Raw genomic sequence first — 19,437 nt, 5'->3', positions numbered from 1 at the left:
CACCCTGAGACTTATTAAATTGCCTCAAAAAGAGTCAGTTAGTATTTGGAGCCATGTAAGGAAGGTGAAGGCTGACAGGAAAAACTTTACTTACCTTGTTTCCATGCTCATATTTGATGTTAACCTCTAATAAAGGAAAAAAACCAAAAACACCTGAACGATCAAGGAATTTAAGGTTATCTAATAAGCTGACCTCATTTGCTGCTATTGTAATGGGTAGCTATTTTTACCATGCACATTCCTTATCTTCTTTTTGCAGCCATTAATGAACAATCAAATCAGCTGAGTTGAAATTGCTTTCAACCTGGTGTGGTAATAATTACATGAATGACATTTCAGGCCCCGTTTGAAACTTGGAGGCTGAAGTGGGAGGGAGAAATGCACCAGATTTTCTATTAATTTTTCTTGTTTTCAATTTTTTGTACCTATCCCTTATTTCTGAGGGCTTGTAAGGATTTTTTCTTGTTACACTGTCATGGGTCCTCCTTATGAAACTGAATCATCAACTAATTTAGAAGAATAGAATAGAGTAGAGTAGAGTAGAGTAGAGTAGAGTAGAGTAGAGTAGAGTAGAAGAGACCAGGTTGGAAGAGACCTTCAAGATTATTGTGTCCAACCTATCACCCAACACCACCCAACCAACTAAGCCATGCAACCAAGCACCCTATCAAGTCTCCTCCTGAACTTTGTTCAGCGTTTTAGAATAGAGTGGAATGGAATGGAATGGAATGGAATGGGATGGAATGGAATAGAATAGAATAGACCAGGTTGGAAGAGACCTTTGAGATCACCATGTCCAACTTATCCTCCAACACCACCTAATCAAGTAAACCATGGCACCAAGCACCCCATCCAGTCTCTTCCTAAATACCTCCAGTGATGGCAACTCCACCACTTCCCCAGGCAGCCCATTCTAATGGGCAATAATTTTGTATTGTAAATAATTTTGAGATTTGGTGGTTTAAATTCTTATTGTAAATAACAGAGAAGTTATTACAATCTCAAAACCAATGTACTGCTGTTTTTCTCATGCTTTAATTTAGCTGTTTAGAGGACTTACTCTTCTCTCTCCACTGTAACGATGAGAATAGCAGACATTCCAGAGAGATTTCCTGAAGCAGGCATTTGGCAAATACTCCAGAAGGAGCCTTGTCTTCAGCTACAGATGAATGATTTATTAATAGTGTTTATTCAGAACTGCTAGTCAACATGGCTGTAGGAATTAAAAAACCAAATAAAAAAATAGAGAGCTTTTGTCTCCAAACTAAAATCAACTTAATTCCTTGACAGAGAGAAATTCTATGTGAAGATTTTTATCTTGACTCAGGCAATATGTAGCTGATCCAGTTACAGGTGAAATATTATGTTAATGATGCCAATTAAAACTAGACTTTGTTGTTGCTAAAGAATGCAAAATAATACAGGAGTGAAATCACTCAAAATTATGTTATTTGTATGCTGCTTATAATGACCATCAGTCATAGCCTAAGAAAACACTGCATGTATCCATGATTTACTGCCAAGGTATAACAGAAGTCTTAGAATAAACCAAACCAGGTTGGAAGAGACCTTCAAGATCATCGCGTCTAACACATCAACCAATCCAACCCACCCAAACAGCTAACCCATGGCACCAAGTACCCCATCAAGTCTCCTCCTGAACACCTCCAATGACGGCGACTCCACCACCTCCCTGGGCAGCCCATTCCAATGGGCAATCACTCTTTCTGTATAGAACGTCTTCCTAATATCCAACCTAAACCTCCCCTGGTGCAGCTTGAGACTGTGTCCTCTTGTTCTGGTACTGGCTGCCTGGGAGAAGATAGATAGACCGGGTGTTCAAAGAAAACTTATATATGAAACAGAAGTAATTGAAACACAATTATTGTATGGATGTGACAGTGAACATGGCTATAAAAACAATACAAATGGGCCCCTGTTAATATCCACCACAAATCACAGAACAGCACTAACTGCTAAATGTTCACATATATATATATATATATATATATATATATATGCTTACACCTTGAGTACTGTGTCCAGTTCTGGGCCCCTCAGTTTAGGAAAGATGTTGACTTGCTGGAGCGTGTCCAGAGAAGGGCAACGAAGTTGGTGAGGTGTTTGGAACACAAGCCCTATGAGGAGAGACTGAGGGAGATGGGGTCACTTAGCCTGCAGAAGAGGAAACTCAGGGGAGACCTTATTGCTGTCTACAACTACCTGAAGGGAGGTTATAGGCAGGTGGGGGCTGGTCTCTTCTCCCAGGCAACCAGTACCAGAATGAGAGGATACAGTCTCAGGTTGTGCCAGGGGAGGTTTAGGCTGGATGTTAGGAAGAAGTTCTATACAGAGCGAGTGATTGCCCATTGGAATGTGCTTCCTGGGGAGGTGGTGGAGTCACCATCATTGGAGGTGCCATGGGTTAGCTGATTAGGTGGGTTGGATTGGCTGATAGGTTGGACACGATGACCTTGAAGGTCTCTTCCAACTGTGTCTATTCTATTCTATTCTATTCTATTCTATTCTATTCTATTCTATTCTATTCTATTCTATTCCATTCCATTCCATTCCATTCCATTCTATAGATAGATAAGAAAAAAGTATACAGTTTGTGTTATTATATTGCCAACTGTCAATTTTTAGTGTTTAATCACATTTTATTTTGCATTAGAGCAAATCAGAGGATGTGGGCTGTTGCTGTACTTGCAGGTTACCAAAGTTTTTAATCTTTGTTTCAAAATAGGTTCCCTGGGCCATTTAGATTGCTTAAAAAGATTGTTTTGCTAAAAGAAAATAAGTAATATTTAAGTTTTATGCATTCCTTTTTTTTTTCTTCACTATGGTTATTTTATAACAGCATAGATCAGCACATTGAGATTTTAATCAAAAGAATCAATAGGGATTGATTCTGTCAGAGAAATTTTATTACAACTCACATGCTTGTTTTTCTTTATTTTTTTAGAGACTGTTTCATGCTCCTGCTATTTCTGTACAATAGTAACATCTATAGAGTATATCCATAGTCTCTCAAATTTGTACTTTATTTCACTTTAGGAGGGTCAAGACTATAGTTTTATTGTGAAACAGTCATAGTTAAAGAGAGGAACAAAATAGAGATATTGACTTCTTTTTATTGCTTGATTTATGATGATTCTGCTATGATAGAAGCATTGCTCATGCTGTTATATTTAATGTTGCTTTAATAATTCTATTGCAAACTTTGTTTTGGACAGATTTATTGCTCAGTCATAAACATTCTCCCCATCTGTAACATGGCTTGCAGGGACTCAGATGATAGCCCATTTTAAATTCTTGTTTCTAAATGAAATAAAGGGAAGTAAACCTAAGGTGAAGTTACACATATTTAAGTCACACAAGGGAATGGAATCTAGTGGCTTGTAAACAAGAAATCATGTTTCTTTTGACACAATGAACTGTCAATCAATTTTCAGTGTTTACAATGTTCAATTCAGTGTTTAAAATCAGGGAAATATAGGATTTTTTCTTCTTACCCTGACATTTAACAGAGATTTTTAATTGTTCTTCAAGCTTTTATTAAAAATGCTGTTTGTTTTATGGCACTATCAATACTTCCATTGAAGGCTCTTTACGTGTAGAGAGACTTAACTGAAGATTTTTTATTACACAAAACCAAAAGCCCAAAGTGTTTCAATAAATGAGCATGGTATCTAAGTCCATATCAAGGTGACCACGTGAAAAATCTTTATGATCTAGTGGAGGACATTTGACTGTAACTGAGAACTGCATGGCTACAAAGGAGGCTTCTGGATAGTACAAATCTTTTAGCAGGTGCAAAAATATAGACTGCAATTTCACATGTTGGGGCTGTTCAGTCTGGAGAAGAGAAGGCTCCGAGGTGACCTAATTGTGGCCTTCCAGTATCTGAAGGGGGACTACAACAAGGCTGGGGAGGGACTTCTTAGGATGTCAGGTAGTGATAGGACTAGGGGGAATGGAATGAAGCTGGAGGTGGGGAGATTCAGGCTGGATGTGAGGAGGAAGTTCTTCACCATGAGAGTGGTGAAACCCTGGAATGGGTTGTCCAGGGAGGTGGTCGAGGCCCCGTCCCTGGGGGTGTTTAAGATCAGGTTGGATGAGGCTCTGGCCAGGCTGATCTAGTATGGGGTGTCCCTGCCCATGGCAGGGGGGTTGGAACTAGATGATCCTTGTGGTCCCTTCCAACCCTGACTGATACTATGATACTATGTTAAATGGATGTTTGTATGAGTTTTAGTCAGTCTTTGGCAAACAACATGATGAGGAAGAGAGGAATTTTAGAACAGAAAGAAGGTTAAAGGCATCCAAGAAGTGCAATTTTGATCAAAATCTTTATAGTACCTGACTATTTTCTTTTCTTCCTCTGAACTTCAGTTAGATATGATATGAACTTCAGTTAGATATGATTTTTGCCAGCAACACAAAATTCACAAACAATAATCCTGTAACAAGACAGCGATCAAGGTTGCACACTTCTCTGAGTAACACATGCAGTTTTCTATCTTGTACCTCATCAAAGATGAACAGAAGTTTCCAGCATTGCACCATATTGCTTTTTTGTTGTCCTTGCACAAACTTAACCCTCTCTGCTCTTCAGATCTGTAAAAGATGGCTTTTTCTTTCAGTCCACAAGCTAGCTAAAACTATGCCTCACATCTTCCAAATCTTTCTCCTTGACTTTTATTTTTTATAGACTGATCTTGGCAGATCCAGTATTACATACTATATATTGGTCTAGAATGTTTCAGAAAGGGTATTCATGCATTGGCTGTAGACAGCAAGATTCTTCCTGGCTTTACACATGACAGGAGGGCATCTCCTGATATAATATGTCAAGACCTTCCTGCAACCTGTCCCTTTCCCACTATTCCAGTGCCTAAAAAGGTCTCATGAGAGTTTCTATTCAGAAATCAAACTCTTTTCTGTCATAAACCTCCTTAATACAAATCCATGAATCCATCTCTCACTGCAGTCCTGGTATCATGCAAAAGGGAAGCAGACCTTTACGCGTTGATCAGAGTTTCAAACAAACTTCAAGTTAACTTCTGTTAACTGCTGCATCCCGTTGAGGTCAGTGAATGGTCAAGGTGGCAAGGAGCTGCTGAGTATTATTGGGTATAATCATGAGAATATAACAGGAGCATAGAATGATAGTAATATCTGTGATATACAACAGGTCTCACTGTTTGTAGGGCCAAGTGTGACAGTTTTGTGTGCTGTTTCTTTGGGGCATGTCAGAGCAGTAGCAGCCAAGAGACAGAGAAAAGTAGAATACTTTATGAAAGATTTGTATCCTGAGTGTGATGCAGGATTTGAACAACAAAGACAGGACACTCCTTTATTTTAATTCAGTATATTTTCAAGGCAACTGCTCCATCTGCAGTAGTTTCTCCTCCATCCATGGCATACTGTGATTAATGTTTATTTATTTTTAACTCGGGTAACTGTGTGAAACACCTCAGAGAGTGAGTGTCTCCTTGCTGAGGATGCACACAGCCCATGGAATAGCTACTTAACCCCGGCATCTGCTCCTTTCTAGGCACCATCTTTTGCAGCTGGTTAAACCTCCTTGTACTTTTCCATGAACACAAAAGAATTCTTGCCTCTTCCCACAATAACAGTGATGCACAGAAATACCTTTGATACTTCAGTTGACCTGGTTCTATATTAGGGACACTCAAAGTAGACTAACAACCTTGGTTTCTACTGAATCCTGTGACATTAGCACATACGTTTTCATTTACAGGTCACAGAGAAATGAAATGCCTGTTTTCTCTCTTTAAAACCCATGGCACAGGGTACTTTAATAGATATTTTAATAGGATTATTTGCCCCAAATCAACCTCTGGGATAGAGACAAAAACTGGTAGAGAAATACATGTTTCTGAGTTCCATAAGGCAAAACAAATGTGTTTTTCCATGTGCCTTCACATCACTTCTCACTTTAGGAAAAAAGATGTTAATTCTATCACATATGACAAACCTGCCAACTGTGGCAGCTAATCTTAAAGTTTACTGATAACAAAGCAGTCCCAAGAGGGGAATAAACACTCTCAGTGGAACAGCATTTGTCAGTGTTATAAGCAGGGATGTCTGTTCCCCTGGAGATAAACTTGTGATGGGAGGAAGGAACCTTTTTAAATGAGAACATAGTATCCTTAACCTGCATTTGTTTATATAAGGCAGGAATAGATCTGAATGGTTTTTTTCCCTTTGATAGCACATATTGTTTGTGTCCAATAAATCTTTATAAGACTTTCATCAATCTAAAGTTCATTTTTAGCTCACACTGAATAAGAATTTATGTCATAAGGTGCTAGACCAGGATTAGATTTTGCTCCTATTTTTCAGGCTGGATTGATTTCCGCTTTGCTTTAAGTGGACTTGTTCTTGCATAGACTTTATAATGCTGTTACAAATATTGCAATCATTCATAGTAATGTAATAAAGATTGGTCTTGATAAATCTCAAGCAGCACTATTAGGCCTCATACTGTCGACTTGCTGGAATGTGTCCAGAGGAGGGCAACAAAGCTGGTGAGGGATTTGGAGCACAAGCCCAATGCGGAGAGGCTGAGGGAGCTGGGGTTGCTTAGCCTGGAGAAGAGAAAGCCCAGGGGAGACGTTATTGCTCTCTACAACTTCCTGAAGGGAGCTGTGTGAGGGGAAGCTTAGGGTCGAGATAAGGAGAAAGTTCTTCACAGAAAGAGTAATTGGCCGTTGGAATGTGCTGCCCAGGGAGGTGGTGGAGTCACCGTCCCTGGAAGTGTTCAAGAGGGGATTGGATGTGGCACTTTAAGCCATAGCTTAGTTAGTCATGAGGTGTTGGGTGACTTGATGATCTCTGAGGTCTTTTCCAAGCTTATTGATTCTATGATTCTAAGTTACCACAGCAGTACCATAGCTCAGAGAATCCATACAAATACCTGCCAAAAATATGTCATCTTGTTAGGCAAATTCCTACTTCAAAACATTTTTCTTCTCTAATTTAAATTTATCAGCTCTTTGTGTTATATCTCCTTTGCTTTTCACATTGCTTGAGAACCTCTTCTTAATGGGCTTGATGAAGTCACAAGCTGGTGACAACTTGCCTCATTTTGTCTTTAATACATTGCAGAGGAATGTCCACTTAGATCAACACCAGCCATCAAGCTGATATACATATGATACTGGGAGTAGGAAAAAATGGGTAACTGGTTGCCAGAGATTCTGTTCTGCTACAGTTGTAGTAACTCAACACCTCCCCCATCCCACAATATTGTATCTGTTATACTATGACAACAAAAATATAATGTGGTATTTTACAGTGTGGCTAAAGCTGAATCCACAGGAGGAGATGTTCAGCTCTTTTCTGTTGTGTATTTAATCATCTAGATGTGCTATTTTGATTTCATTGAGAGTAAATATAATTTTCTAGCTTTTAAATGGCAAAACAAAAGGCTGAGTAGAGCTTTTCTCCTTTCCTCACTAGCTGTGATATCAATACCTTGGCTATTATGGATCATCTGTTTCCATGTTTGATTACACCTTAATCAGATGCCTCTTGTGTTCATGATTATCTTGAAGTTAAGAACTTGGAAAAATCTTTGAAATCATCAGAAGTGTCACTTATATTATCTAACTTTGCTATCAAAGAGTTAAGGATCAAATTTGAGACAACAGTTTAGGCTCTGATGAAGCAGTAGAGAAAAGCCTCTGGAGTATAATTCATTATGAATAATGAATCATTACAGATAATGTAGCACGATTTTAGAGGTTAGAGATGCTTTAACACATTAGGACATAAAGTGTGAAGAAAATTGCATGCAGCTGGACATGCAGCCAAGCAGGGACACTGGCCTTGCTCTGTGCCTTAACAAGCAAACCAGCAGTGGTGGGAAACCAGATTAATATATGATGCAGTCATGGTGTGCATTGACATGACTTGCAGACCTGGCCTCGTTCCTCTACACAGGCTTCAAACTCATCATCATTTCCTTCTATTCTATTTCTGTTCTTAAATCATCAATACTCACTGCTGCTTTATTTCATGAATATTAACTATCTTTTAATAACCAATGGAAAGGAAAGGTTATTATCTCATCTGCTAAATTTCTGCATCTGATCAGAACAGATTTATATGGGCCGTGCTGAAGACAGAATCATGTGAATGGGCATTTCTGGAAAGTATCTGAGGGAGAGAATTTCATGATAATCATCAACCTTACAGAATTATCCTGGAGTAATTAGAAGCTGTTTAACACACTTGCAGGGCTGGAGGGCATAAAGGTTTTTTTTCCTAGCCTCAAATGCACAGGCATGCAGAGGTTTTCAATATATATTATGACACGTATTTGAAAGCACAGCTCAAAACAGTGATGCATAGTAAAGAGAAATAGTGTGGAGAGGAGCTGAAATCATAGTAGAATGTAAAGTATTTCAGAAAAGCACATCAATTTGTACCAGCCACATGTAGGCAATGTAACCCAGGCAGTCTTATTTAAGAGACTGCTGAAAAACTAGAAGCTCAGATCCATGGAAAAAAGTATTTTTAAATCCATACATTATTCTTATTTCCACCTCACATCTTGCCTGAAATAAACATCTTCTTCAGATGAATATTTGGGGGAGAGGGAAGAAGTCCAAAAGTACTTCCAATAGTTTTTTTCAGTACATTTTTATTCCCATTGAGACTTGTGAATTAACAACCAATTCAATAGCACTAGTCCAAAATAATGTTCTGTGGAAATGAACTCATATGATCTCTTCTAGAAGGACATGTAAAACTGTAACTGATATTTTCTTCAAATTCAAAGTGAACAAACCCACAGGTTTGATCATCACAGCCACTACTGGTATTTCATCTTAGATGAGTTAATTGCAGTATTTCTGGAATTAAATCATTTTTTCTCCTAGTCTTCTAATCTTTGCCAAAAGTACTCAAGAGATTATTTCAAAAGGTGAGAAGAAATCATAGAATCAACAAGGTTGGAAAAGACCTCAATGATCATCAAGTACAACCTGGCACCCAAGACCTCATGACTACTAGACCATGGCACCAAGTGCCACGTCCAATCCCCTCTCCAACACCTCCAGGTACAGCGACTCCAACACCTCCCTGGGTAGCCCATTCCAATGGCTAACAACTCTCTCTGTGAAGAAATTTCTCCTTTCTCCTCATCTTGGCATATTTATTTTAAAAGCTAACTAAACAGACCTGGTTTATGCCTAATATTTAAACATATTAAGATTTTGAGAGTTTTTTTGGGACTTAAAATTAATAATAAAATGTAATAGAAGCACTTGAAGGAAAAGAATTATTTGCAGCAGCTCAATGTCAAAGGCTTTTGTTATGAACTCAAAACCTTAGAAATGTAATGAGCCTCAGGAACAAACTTGCTAGTGAGGTTCCTTGTTCCTTAAAGCAAGTTTGGCTAGATATCTAGCCTTGAAAAGCTGCTTTTGTGAGACCTTTTGTCTTCTAACCAGTCAACTTTATTAACTCCAGCATCATGCTAGAAACTTAAATCTCCATTGGTTAGTTAATAATGTATTATAATGCAGTGATTGCCTAATGCTTATATTCACCATATTATACAGGCATTTCTTTTGCTACCTTTAAATAGTTGGCTGAACAATATGCATGGCTAAAGGCAAGGCTATACCTTTCACTGAATGGGCTGATTTTATCCTTGAACTCAGTTGAATCTTGAATAAAGTTACTCCTAGGAGCTGAATGTGAGCAGGGTTATAACAAACAAGGAAACTCTATCCCCATAGGTGTCTGTTGAGACCAAAGTGAAAATGGATTACAATGATTGCAAGAGGTAACAATTACACATATTACATTGAACTCATATTAATGTTAGAGATATTCTGCTGCTGTTCTGGTTTTGAATAAGCTGTGGATCATTTGAAAAGATGAAAAGATGTGGATAACTTAGCTTTTATGGTGGATTTTATGAATGTTCTAGAACACTCACACAATTTTATTTTCTCACATCCTCACTCAGAGATATTTCATTTCACTCTCACAGAAGTCACAGAGGAGAAATAAGTATGTTTTGTATTTCAGATGTAAGTTATGCAAGGAAAATAAGCTTCATTAAACAGAACTACAAGTTGTCTGCAAACAGTAATTTGCAGTCTGGGAGTATTTGACTTTGAAATCATTACATCTACACAGCTAAAGTTACTTTATCTCCTTGAAAAGTTCCACTTGCTACCTCATACTGGTGAGGAAAAAGTGAGGTATTTTTAAGAATATATTTCCTAATCACCCAGAGAAGAGGGAATGAATAGAATGGATAGGATAGAATGGATAGGATAGGATAGGATAGGATAGGATAGGATAGGATAGGATAGGATAGGATAGGATAGGATAGGATAGGATAGGATAGGAAAGGAAATAGAATAGGATAGAATAGACCAGGTTGGAAGAGACCTTCAAGAACATCACATCCAACCCATCATCCAACACCATCTAATCAACTAAACCATAGCACCAAGCACCTGATCAAGTCTTCTCCTAAACACCTCCAGTGATGGCAACTCCACCACCTCCCCAGGCAGCCCATTCCAATGGGCAATCACCCTTTCTATGAAGAATTTCTTCCTAATATCCAGTCTAAACCTCCCCTGGCATAGCCTGAGACTGTGTCCTCTTGTTCTGTCACAGGTTGCCTGGGAGGAGCGACCAGCCCCCACCTGCCTATAACCTCCCTTCAGGTAGTTGTAGACAGCAAGAAGGTCTCCCCTGAGCCTCCTCTTCTCCAGGCTAAGCAACCCCAGCTCCCTCAGCCTCTCCTCATAGGACTTGTGCTCCAAACGCCTCCCCAGCTTTGTTGCCCTTCTCTGGACAGGTTCCAGCAACTCAACATCTTTCCTCAACTGAGAGGCCCAGAGCTGGATACAGGACTCAAGGTGTGGCCTAACCAGTGCAGTGTACAAGGACCTCCCTGCTCCTGCTGGCCACACTGTTCTTGACACAGGCCGGGGTGCCATTAGCCTTCTTGGCCACCTGGGCACACTGCTGGCTCTTGTTTTCTGTGTATTCATCACGTTATACACATTTGATTTCTATAGGGAATCGAATAGAATAAACCAGGTTGGAAGAGACCTTCAAGATCATCGCATCCAATCTATCAACCATCAACCAGCACCCCCAGGTCCCTCTCTGCGTGGCTGCTCTTCAGCCACTCTGACCCCAGCCTGTAGCTCTGCATGGGGTTGTTGTGGCCAATGTGCAGAACCCGGCACTTGGATGCGTTAAATCTCATGCCGTTGGACTCTGCCCATCTGTCCAGCCTGTCGAGGTCCCTCTGCAGAGCCTCTCTACCCTCCAGCAGATCAACTCCTGTCCCCAGCTTGGTGTCATCAGCAAATTTACTGATGATAGACTCAAAGCCCTCATCCAGATCATGAACATGAAAGTAAATAAAAAAAAAATAATTAAATGGATTTTAAATTACACTTTCCAACAATCTCACAACAGCTAAATTAAAGAACTTGCACTGTTTATAATGGAATCATAATATCCTTTAGTCGAAAGAAAACTTTGAGATCATCAAGTCCAATCGTTAACCCAACAGTGCCAGGTTACCACTAAACCACATCCTTAAGCACCACATCTACACAGCTTTTAAATACCTCCAGGAATGATGAGGCTATCACTTCCATGGGCAGACTGATCCAGTGCTTTACAACCATTGAATCACCATCACTGGAGGTGTATAAGAAGAGACTGGATGGGGCTGTGTTGCTATGGTTTAGCTGATTAGATAGGTTGGACTTGATGATCTCTAAGGTCTTTTCCAACCTGGTTAATTCTGTTCTATTCTATTTCTATGAAGAAATCTTTCGAGGTGGTGGAGTCACCATCATTGGAGGTGTTCAGGAGGAGACTTGAAGGGGTGCTTGGTGCCATGGTTTAGTTGTTTAGGTGGGTTGGATTGGTTGATGTGTTGGACACAATGATGTTGTAGGTCTCTTCCAACCTGGTTTATTCTATGTATTATATTCTATTCTGTGTACTCTAATATCCAGCCTGAACCTCCTCTCTTTTTTTCTCAGAAGTATATGCTATAAAACAAAAATTCCACTTATCAGTTCTATTCAGCAAAACCAGTTTTATTCTGTGACAATAGAACCAAGGTATTTCTGTCATTGATTTTACTGGAAGAGGGACTGAAGGTCATATAAGCAGTAATGGGTAACAAGCATGGAACCCTTATGGTGCCAAATAAAGTGCACCTTTACACCTATCTTATTCATAAAATAGCACTTACTTAGTATGGCACTGTATCAGCATAAATTATTTCTACTGTGGACCTGTGCTGTGAACCATGATCTTGTTAGATGTTCCTGCTCTCTACAGGGTAGTTGGTCTAGATGACCTTTAAAAGTCCCTTCCATTTGAAAGCATTCTATGATCCTGTGATTTACAAACCACTTGCCTGGCTGTGGTGGCTGATTTGAAAGCAGCAATCATGACAGAATTGTATTCCATATAGAAAGAGGTGCTAAGTGTAAACTCAGATAAGTTTCCACCTAAAGCTCAATCAGAAACAAGACAAAATCTTTAGAAAGAGCTATCAAACTATAACAAAATAGGTAGCTAAGGATGTTGAGGGAATATCATAAGTGGCAGAGGCAAAGACAGCAATTTTTGTTACTGCATCATAGACAGAAACATTCTATTTATTCTTCTCATTCAGAATTGAATGAGTTGAAGTACTTGGGAAGTTCTTTACATTTGCTAACTAAAAACTATGTAAAATAACTTTTAATGGGAAGTAAACTTTATAAATGGCACCCATACAAGCCACACAGAAGAGTCCTCAAACCAAACCTGCAGGCATCAAACTCTGAAATCAGTTGGCAAGGATATAGTTCAAGATTAATAATAAGCAAGCTGTCAAGTTTCTATGGTGACATAGTATGGGAAAGAAAAGAGCTCATATAATCCCCACCCATCATATGATCCACAAGCATCTATAAAATGAAACATATACATGTGATATACAGTGCTGAAGATAAAGATCAATTTGTTTTGCTTACTAAGGAAGGTTTCTTGATTCCCATACAAGAATTCCTCCCATGGGGAACACTGATAAAGCACTATTTTGCAAGTATAAAGAGGTATTGTAGGGAATATGCCTTAGAGATGAATAAACAAACATTCAAAGTAAAGGATCTTTTGTCAGGTTAAGTAATCAGTGTAGCAAACTGATAAGGGAAACAATTATTAACTCTCTGATATATTCAAATAAATACTGGATCCCATATGGGACTAGGTGTCCAGTTCTGGGCCCCTCAGTTTAGGAAAGACTTTGACTTGCTGGAATGTGTCCAGAGAAGGGCAACAAAGCTGGGGAAGGGTTTGGAGCACAAGCCCTATGAGGAGTGGCTGAGGGAGCTGGGGTTGCTTAGCCTGGAGAAGAGGAGGTTCAGAGGAGACCTTATTGCTGTCTACAACTCCCTGAAGGGAGGCTGTAGCCAGGTGGGGGTTGGTCTCTTCTCCCAAGCAACCAGCACCAGAACAAGAGGACGCAGTCTCAAGCTGCTCCAGGAAAGGTTTAGGCTGGATGTTAGGAAGAAGTTCTTCACAGAAAGAGAGATTGGCCATTGGAATGTGCTGCCCAGGGAGGTGGTGGAGTCGCCATCACTGGAGGTGTTTAGGAAGAGACTGGATGAGGCACTTGGTGCCATAGTTAAGTTGATTAGATAGCATTGGATGATAGGTTGGACTCAATGATCTCAAAAGTCTTTTCCAACCTGGTCTGGTCTGGTCTGGTCTGGTCTGGTCTGGTCTGGTCTGGTCTATTCTATTCTATTCTATTCTATTCTATTCTATTCTATTCTATTCTATTCTATTCTATTCTACATGTGGTTTTGTGAAGGTAATTTTGTTAATAGACTTAATGAAATTTAGTGATTTGTGACATTCAGAATATAAGAATAGGGAAACCTGAATTCATGATCCTACTGTAATATGAAGCATCTTCTCTGAAACTTTGCATTAACTCACAGCCTGATTTCTGAATAGCTAGAGCTTTTCCCAGGGTTGGTTGGCATGTCTTTATTGTGTCTCAGATTGGACACCTTGAAATATTGAGGAAAGGTGATGTTTTAGTGCAGCTTCATATAGATCAAGTTAGAAAATTATAACAGAAATTAATTGAAGCTTTGAATTTGAATCTATGCTATAAAGTCCCTGGAGGGGTTCGAGAGGGGATTGGATGTGGCACTTGGTGCCATAGTCTAGTCATGAGGTCTATGGTGACGGGTTGGACTTGATGATATTTGAGGTCTCTTCCAAACTTGGTGATAATGTGATACTATGATACTGTGATACTGTAAATAATTTTCCCTAATTGCTGTAAGATCCAACTGTGTTTATATCTGAACTTAAATTTAAATAAATGCAAAATTAAAAAGTATCAGTGTGTAACAGTTACATTTTCTTTCATGATGGCCACTAAGCTTCTTTTGCAATACCTGAGGCAGTCCAGCTTTTGTCTCACAATCAAATATTCTATAACAGCAGATATGTTTCTCTCCTTTTCTTCATCCTTAAGTATCTGTCATACTTCAACAAATATAAGTCTGTGCCAAAAAAAGCCCAATGGGTGCATGCTGATGAGTGTCTGGGCTAAAAAGAAAATTGAATTAATGTAAACACTGTCTAATCCATTTTTTCTCTCAGTAAATGGATGCAAATTGCACTGTTTCCACATAGATCTGTGTGGAATAACGAGCTACAGTGAAAAGACTTCCACGCCTCTGAGGAGGCCTGTAATGCTTGAGTCAGAAGCGGTAGTGCCATTGATACATGCTTCTTATACAATTATAGTTTCATAGTTTCATTCAGGGTTGGAAGGGACCACAAGGATCATCTAGTTCCAACCCCCCTGCCATGGGCAGGGACACCCCACACTAGATCAGGCTGGACAGAGCCTCATCCAGCCTGCTCTTAAACACCCCCAGGGACGGGGCCTCGACCACCTCCCTGGACAACCCATTCCAGGGTTTCACCACTCTCATGGTGAAGAACCTCCTCCTCACATCCAGCCTGAATCTCCCCACCTCCAGCTTCATTCCATTCCCCCTAGTCCTATCACTACCTGAGATCCTGAGAAGTCCTTCCCAGCCTTCCTGTAGGCCCCCTTCAGATACTGGAAGGCCACAATTAGGTCTCCTCGGAGCCTTCTCTTCTGCAGACTGTACAGCCCCAACTCCTTCAGTCTGTCCTCACAGGAGAGGTGCTCCAGCCCTCTGATCATCCCTGTGGCCCTTCTCTGGACACGTTCCAGCACCTCCACATCCCTCTTGTAATAGGGGCTCCAGGACTGGACACAGTACTCCAGGTGGGGTCTCACCAGGGCTGAGTAGAGGGGGAGGATCACCTCCCTCGACCTACTAGCCACACTTCTCCTGATGCAGCCCAGGATCTGATTGGCTTTGCGGGCTGCAAGTGCACACTGAGAGCTCATGTTGAGCTTTTTGTCCACCAGCACCCCCAAGTCTCTCTCCTCAGGGCTATCCTCCAGCCAGTCACTGCCCAGCCTGTATTTGTGCCTGGGATTGCCTCGACCCAGATGCAGGACCCTGCACTTGCTCTTATTGAACTTCATGAGGTTGGCTTGTGCCCACCTCTCCAGCCTGTCAAGGTCCCTCTGGATGGCCTCCCTTCCCTCCAGCGTGTCTGCTGCACCACACAGCTTGGTGTCATCAGCAAACTTGCTGAGGGTGCACTCAATGCCACTGTCCATGTCCCCCACAAAGATGTTGAATAAGACAGGTCCCAGGACTGATCCCTGAGGGACTCTGCTTGTCACTGGCCTCCACTGGGACATGGAGCCATTGACAGCCACTCTTTGGGTGTGGCCATCAAGCCAGTTCCTTATCCATCTAGTGGTCCACCAATCAAACCCATGTGTCACCAGTTTGGACACCAGGATGTGGTGTGGGACAGTGTCGAAGGCTTTGCTCAGGTCCAGGTAAACGACATCAGTTGCTCGCCCCTCATCTATTAATTTTGTCACCTGCTCATAGAAGGCCACCAGGTTGGTCAGGCAGGATTTGCCCTTGGCAAAGCCATGCTGACTGTTCCCAATCACCTCTTCACTATTCTTTTGAGCGAGTAGTGACTCCAGGAGGATCTGTTCCATGATCTTTCCAGGCACAGAGGTGAGACTGACTGGCCTGTAGTTCCCTGGTTCCTCCTTCTTGCCCTTTTTGAAGATGGGGGCAATGTTTCCCCTTTTCCAGTCTGTGGGGACTTCACCAGACTGCCAGGACTTTTGAAATATAATAGAGAGGGGTTTAGCAACCTCATCTGCCAGTTCTCTCAGTACCCGTGGGTGTAACCCGTCGGGTCCCATGGACTTGAACACTTTCAGGTTCTTCAGATGATCACGAACCTGATCTGCACTTACAATGGGCAGTTCTTCCTCCCTGTCCCTGGCTTTGACTTCCATAACATCAGGAGTGTGGCTAGAGGCCCTTGCAGTGAAGACTGAGGTAAAGAAGTTATTAAGTACCTCAGCCTTTTCCTCATCACAGGTGACCATGTCACCATTTTCTTTTCTGAGGGGGCCCACACCTTCCCTAGTCTTCTTCTTCCCATTAATATACCTGTAAAAGTTCTTAGTATTCCCTTTAATCTCCCTGGCTAGATTCAACTCAAACTCTGCTTTGGCTTTCCTGACCAGGACTCTTGCTGCTCGGGCAGCTTCCTTATATTCCCCCTGTTCTAGCTGTCCTTCCCTCCACTTCCTGTAGAGTTTCCTTTTAAGTAATAGTGTGTCCAGTAGCTCCTTGCCCATCCAGGCAGGCCTCCTAGCATTCTTACCTGCTTTTCTCTTTGTTGGTACACAGAGCTCCTGGACACAGAGGAGGTGGTCCTTGAATACTGACCAGCTGTCCTGGGTCCCTCTTCCCTCCAGGGCTTTGTCCCATGACACTTTGGCTAGCAGATCCCTGAAGCGATCAAAATCTGCACGCCTAAAATCTAGGGTCATGAGCTTGGAATAATCAGTTTTGTAACTGAAATGTTGCAAGAAAAAAGATCTCTAAATCTTTGGTCACTTCAGTTTATCCACAATAGGCTGCCACTGAAATCCCCAATTTAGATGGAGGTTATTACTCACTGTTCTTCAGAAGTGCAGTTTCAACTGAAGGAAAATTGGGGTGTGATGGAATTTGCTAAATTCATCTCAGTCTTGAAGTTGATATTTTCTTTTACCTGTCACATGGAAATGTTCAGATGTAAAGCACAGAGTGCTAGAGAAACTCTAGAGAGGGTATGTCAAATTATTTACTTGTTCTCAATGAAAATTGGGTTTCCCTTGTGGGTGAAAGAGACACATTCCAAATAGCAAACTTCCTACAGGAAGGGAGATATATCAAGCATTATACAAACCTTACTTGTGGTTATATTTTATTGCTGCTTAGATTATTAAGTTTTTTAACTACTAGATAACAGAATCTGCATTCTCAATAATGTAAGAGTGCTAACAGTTATTTTACAAATATTTCAGCCCTGTTCCAACAATCTCTTGGAGGAAAGTTAATGGTCATAATCCAAGCAAAGCCCGCCTGAGAAAATCCCAAGCTGTGCTTGAAATACCTAATGTGCAGCTAGAGGATGCAGGAGTGTATGAATGCAAGGCTGAAAACTCTCGTGGAAGAAATGTCTTCAGAGGACAGCTACAAGTGTACAGTAAGTGTACCTGCATACAGCATTATCTAGCAATGCTTTCTCTACATTTAAGGCTTTAACTACACATGAAGGATGCCAGACAAGGTCCAGCAGATTTTCTTCTGAAGTAAAATTAGTATTAAAGCTGCACGTTTTTATTCCTTAGCAGTGCATTAAAGTCTGAAATATAGATAGTTGACTCCCTCAAAGAACTGGCTTAAAGGCAATTTCATGTTTGTATGTGTATGGATTTTTATTTTAAAAGGTATCACTATAATGTTCAAAGTTGGGTTTGTTTTTTTCCCTCCTGATGCTATTTAAAACAGTGACATGCAACATATGCATGATGTGTCTGTCAGAAAACAATATTCTAAATATCACAGGATTTTTCTCCCACTTTTATATTTCACCTTTGCTATGGTACCTAGGTGCTGAATTCTGTCAAATTCATTGTACAGAAAACAAAGCTGGGAAAGTGGGTTTGCGATTGTAGATTCTCAGTCGAGGCAAACACAATTTCTGAAGGTTCTGGTTTTCAGAAAGTGATGAACATTTTTTTCCTCCAAGCTTGGTCTTTCCAAAGGTGTTTTGGTGGGCATTAAAAAAAAAAAACAAAACAGTACCATACATCACACTGAAAAGAAAAATCACAACCTGAAATTAACAGTATTTCAGCACTGGTCATACCTTGAGCACTGTGTCCAGTTCCGGGCCCCTCAATTTAAGAAGGGCATTGAGACATTTGAATGTGTCCAGAGAAGGGCAACGAGGCTGGGGAGAGGCCTTGAGCACAAGCCCTATGAGGAATAGAATAGAGTAGAGTAGAGTAGAGTAGAGTAGAGTAGAGTAGAGTAGAGTAGAGTAGAATAGAATAGAATAGAATAGAATAGAATAGAATAGAATAGAATAGAATAGAATAGAATAGAATAGAATAGGAGACCTTCAGGATCGTCGCATTCGACCCATCATCCAACACCATCTAATTAACTAAACCATGGCCCCAAGCACTCCATCAAGTTTCCTCCTAAACACCCCCAATGATGGTGACTCCACCACCTCCTCAGGCAGCCCATTCCAATGGGCAATCACTCTTTCTATGAAGAATTTCTTCCTAACCTCCAGTCTAAACCTCCCCTGGTGCAGCTTGAGACTGTGTTCTCTTGTTCTGGTGCTGGTTACCTGGGAGAAGAGACCAACCCCTACCTGGTTGTAGACAGGAGGAGATTAGACTCTTCTCCCAGCCAATCACCACCAGAACAAGAGGACGCAGTCTCAAAATGCACCAAAGGAGGTTTAGGTTAGAGGTAAGGAGAAAGTTCTTCACAGAAGGTGTTGTTGACCATTGGAATGTGCTGCCCAGGGAGGTGGTGGAGTCACCATCCCTGGAGGTGTACAAGAGGGGATTGGATGAGGCACTTGAAGCCATGGTTTAGTAGTCATGAGGGTGACAGCTTGGACTTGATGATCTCTGACGTCTTTTCCAACCTTATTGATTCTATGATTCTACAATTCCTTAAATCCTACATGCTTAAATGCTTAACAAGAAAGTTCTGTTGCAGATCATGTAAAAAGTTTCAGACTCTGAATGGTTTTATGTCTTCAAATATCACAGTGAATGGAATTCCAGCTGCTGCAATTTAGACACATCCCCAGGCTAATAGGCACCTTTAAGAAGCGGTTTCTCCTGTTAATCAATTTTCTTTCTCATTTCTTGATTTCAGTCCATGGCTCCCA

At 40.8% G+C, this 19,437-nt stretch overlaps 1 protein-coding gene across 3 annotated transcripts in view; it reads left to right on the top strand.

Annotated features, from left to right (window-relative positions):
* The window catches only part of CNTN5 (contactin 5), a 716,457-nt gene that overhangs the window by 548,662 nt on the left and 148,358 nt on the right, over positions 1 to 19,437 (top strand). For all 3 annotated transcript variants that reach the window (XM_068145236.1, XM_068145244.1, XM_068145226.1), the window contains one exon: positions 17,543 to 17,724. In XM_068145236.1, coding sequence (XP_068001337.1) covers positions 17,543 to 17,724 — 182 coding nt within the window. The remainder of the gene's footprint in view (positions 1 to 17,542; positions 17,725 to 19,437) is intronic.

The sequence above is a fragment of the Melanerpes formicivorus genome, unplaced genomic scaffold (assembly GCF_026170545.1).
Source record: "Melanerpes formicivorus ecotype bairdi unplaced genomic scaffold, bMelFor1.0.p_v2 SCAF_1, whole genome shotgun sequence".
Classification (NCBI taxonomy): Eukaryota; Metazoa; Chordata; class Aves; order Piciformes; family Picidae; genus Melanerpes; species Melanerpes formicivorus.
Note: the sequence above shows the minus strand (reverse complement) of the source record. Positions and strands in the feature narration are given on the sequence as shown.